Here is a 2447-nt window from a genome sequence, read left to right as displayed (position 1 = left end):
AGTCGCTTCTGACCTGGTGGCAATGATTTAGAGGGGTTGAATTAATTGATTTTAGGGAGCTCTGATGACCTAGTCTTTACGGGAAGTTGCGCTGCTAGCCCAAAGACCACACTTCTCTCATTTCGGTACACTAGCAGCTCTGCGGGAGGAAGAAGGGAACTCTCCTTCCATGGGATTTACAGCCTCAGAAACCCACTCGCTAGAGGATCAGCGCTTTCCAACTCGATACCAATGAGGGGTTGTTTGGTTTTTTTCGGATGTTTTTCATTAATTTAATCTTCAAATGTACCTATGAGGTAGATATTATCACACCTATTTCACATATGAGGAAACTGAGTCACAGAAAAGTTAAGTGACATCTCCAAGTTAACATAGAGCTTATCAAGCACGCTTTTGAACGTAGGCAGTGTGATTCCATAGCATGCATTCCTAGCCACGTGTGCATCACTTCTCTAAGCTTCTGTAAAACTCAGAGTTTACAAAGGACCTCTTATTCCCATGTCACGAAGTATCACTTTTGAGATGCACCTTTTTACTTTTTGCTCCACGTTTCAGTAGGAATGGTAGCCAAAGCTACAGGGTTATAGCTGGGGTGAGCATACCTCCTGGTTTCCCTAACAGGAGCCCAGTTAAACTCGTTCCTGTGTAGTTATCGATATGATTCCTCTCAGAAATGCCTCAGTTTGGATAATTTTATAGTCTTTACAGGTACTCGTAAAGGAATACCAAAGCTCCATAAAATAAAATTCCATTCTTTCTTTTCCTTCGGGGATACTATTTATTGAGTGCTGATTATCTATTTGGATAGCCACGAGTCAGAATTGACTTAACAGTAATGGATTTAAAGCCCTTTTTTGGTTCATTTGTTCATTGCCAGGTACTGTGTTAAGCGTCCGACTTACATTACCTCACACAATTCTCAAAATTCTCTCTGAGGTAGATGTTATCCCCAAATTACACATAAGTCATCGGAAGCTTAGAAACTTACTCAAGGTCATACAGCTAGAAAGTGCTGAAGTTAGAATCTGGTCTGAGTTGTACCTAACTTCCAATCAATATTTTATTGATTCCAACTATTAAATTTATAAACAAAAATATATTACAGTTCTTTGATATAATTTTAATGTGGAGTAAGTATTCTCTGTCTCTGCGTCTTTAATGATTGAAGTCAAGACCTAGCATAAGTCTTTGCCCAGTATCTAAGAGAGGAAAGAAAAGTTTCAACAAGCCTGTTATGACAGGGTACTCAGAACCCAATTGAATGCTTAGAGAACTCCTACACTCTGCTGTTTCTTATTCCTGAGCTTTGTGATTTGCCTACATAACCTGACCTTTCAGCTCTCTGTCTTAAAAGAGCCACCGATTTCACCTCAGCCTCAAAGGGCTTTTGTGAACAAGGTTAATGCTGTCTGGTTGACCTTTCTTCAGTGTAGCAGTGATTTGCCTCTGATCAGGCTACCAGTTTGATGGTATGGTCAGAGATGCACCTCAGAAGCTCGTTCCTTCCTGTTTAATTAATTGGCATTAATCCAGTTCCATAATTTTTGAATATCTGCTGTTAATACACACGTGATCAAAGGAAAAAAACCTCATCCTGAATAAAACTACTGTTCTTCTCCTTTGTTTGGGTTTGACCTCTGACATCTCTGCCTGTGCATTATTTGCAGTCTCTCTCTCATCGCCTGAGGTGTCCAGTTAAGCCAGACAAACCCACAACACCAGTATCACCATCTGCATCAAGACCTTCACTCTACACTAGTTCCCATCTGCTACGGACAAGTAGGTCTTCAGTCCCTGATTCTGAGAATTCGGAGACTACCATAAACACTTCAAAGGAAATGGATAAAAATGGTATGTAGAGCTTCATAAAGTGCAAGTCCCTCCCCTGTGCACATGCCTCATGTCCTTAAAACCTGTTTGTTTGGTTTTTTTCCCTACCTCTGGCCAGAGAGTGAAGAAGGAGATTTAGATAATCAGTCCTCCAGCAGGCTGTCCATCCGAGACAGGAGGCGACCCAAGGAACGTCGGAGAGGCACGGGCATCAACTTCTGGACAAAGGATGTAAGTGGGTGGGTCGGGACGGGGCCGCATTGCATTACCCTTGGCTGCCTGTTGAGTATGAAATAAATACATACAATATACTAGACTTTTACATAAATTGTACTCTGATTTTTTTTTCTCACTAACCAGTTAAAGACAGAGTTTGCTTTAAAGAAAAATCTTAGGTGGTAACATAAACATTGCAGATTGTGAAAAATTATTACTCAGAGTAGAAAGACTCATCTAGTGTTAGACTCACGTAATATAGTGCTGCTGGATGCCTAATGCCTAAAACAGAACTGGGGATATCAGTGCCACCAAGGAGTCAGAACTAACTCCGGGCTGACCCTCCACTCCGGGCTGACCCTCCACTCCGGGCTGACCCTCCACTCGGAGCTGACCCTCCA

The 2447-nt window shown here is 41.8% G+C and overlaps 1 protein-coding gene across 2 annotated transcripts in view; it reads left to right on the top strand.

The window, feature by feature from the left end:
* The first annotated feature begins 1838 nt into the window (after positions 1–1838).
* Positions 1839–2447, top strand: part of LOC102845045 (protein phosphatase 1 regulatory subunit 12B-like) — a 121754-nt gene continuing 121145 nt past the window's right edge. For both annotated transcript variants that reach the window (XM_006890531.1, XM_006890530.1), the window contains exons 1-2: positions 1839–1851; positions 1949–2061. In XM_006890531.1, the coding sequence (XP_006890593.1) occupies positions 1839–1851; positions 1949–2061 (126 nt within the window). The remainder of the gene's footprint in view (positions 1852–1948; positions 2062–2447) is intronic.

Source organism: Elephantulus edwardii, unplaced genomic scaffold (assembly GCF_000299155.1).
Source record: "Elephantulus edwardii isolate Elephantulus edwardi_28Jun2011 unplaced genomic scaffold, EleEdw1.0 scaffold00090, whole genome shotgun sequence".
Taxonomy (NCBI): domain Eukaryota; kingdom Metazoa; phylum Chordata; class Mammalia; order Macroscelidea; family Macroscelididae; genus Elephantulus; species Elephantulus edwardii.
This window is presented reverse-complemented; position numbering and strand designations above follow the sequence as displayed.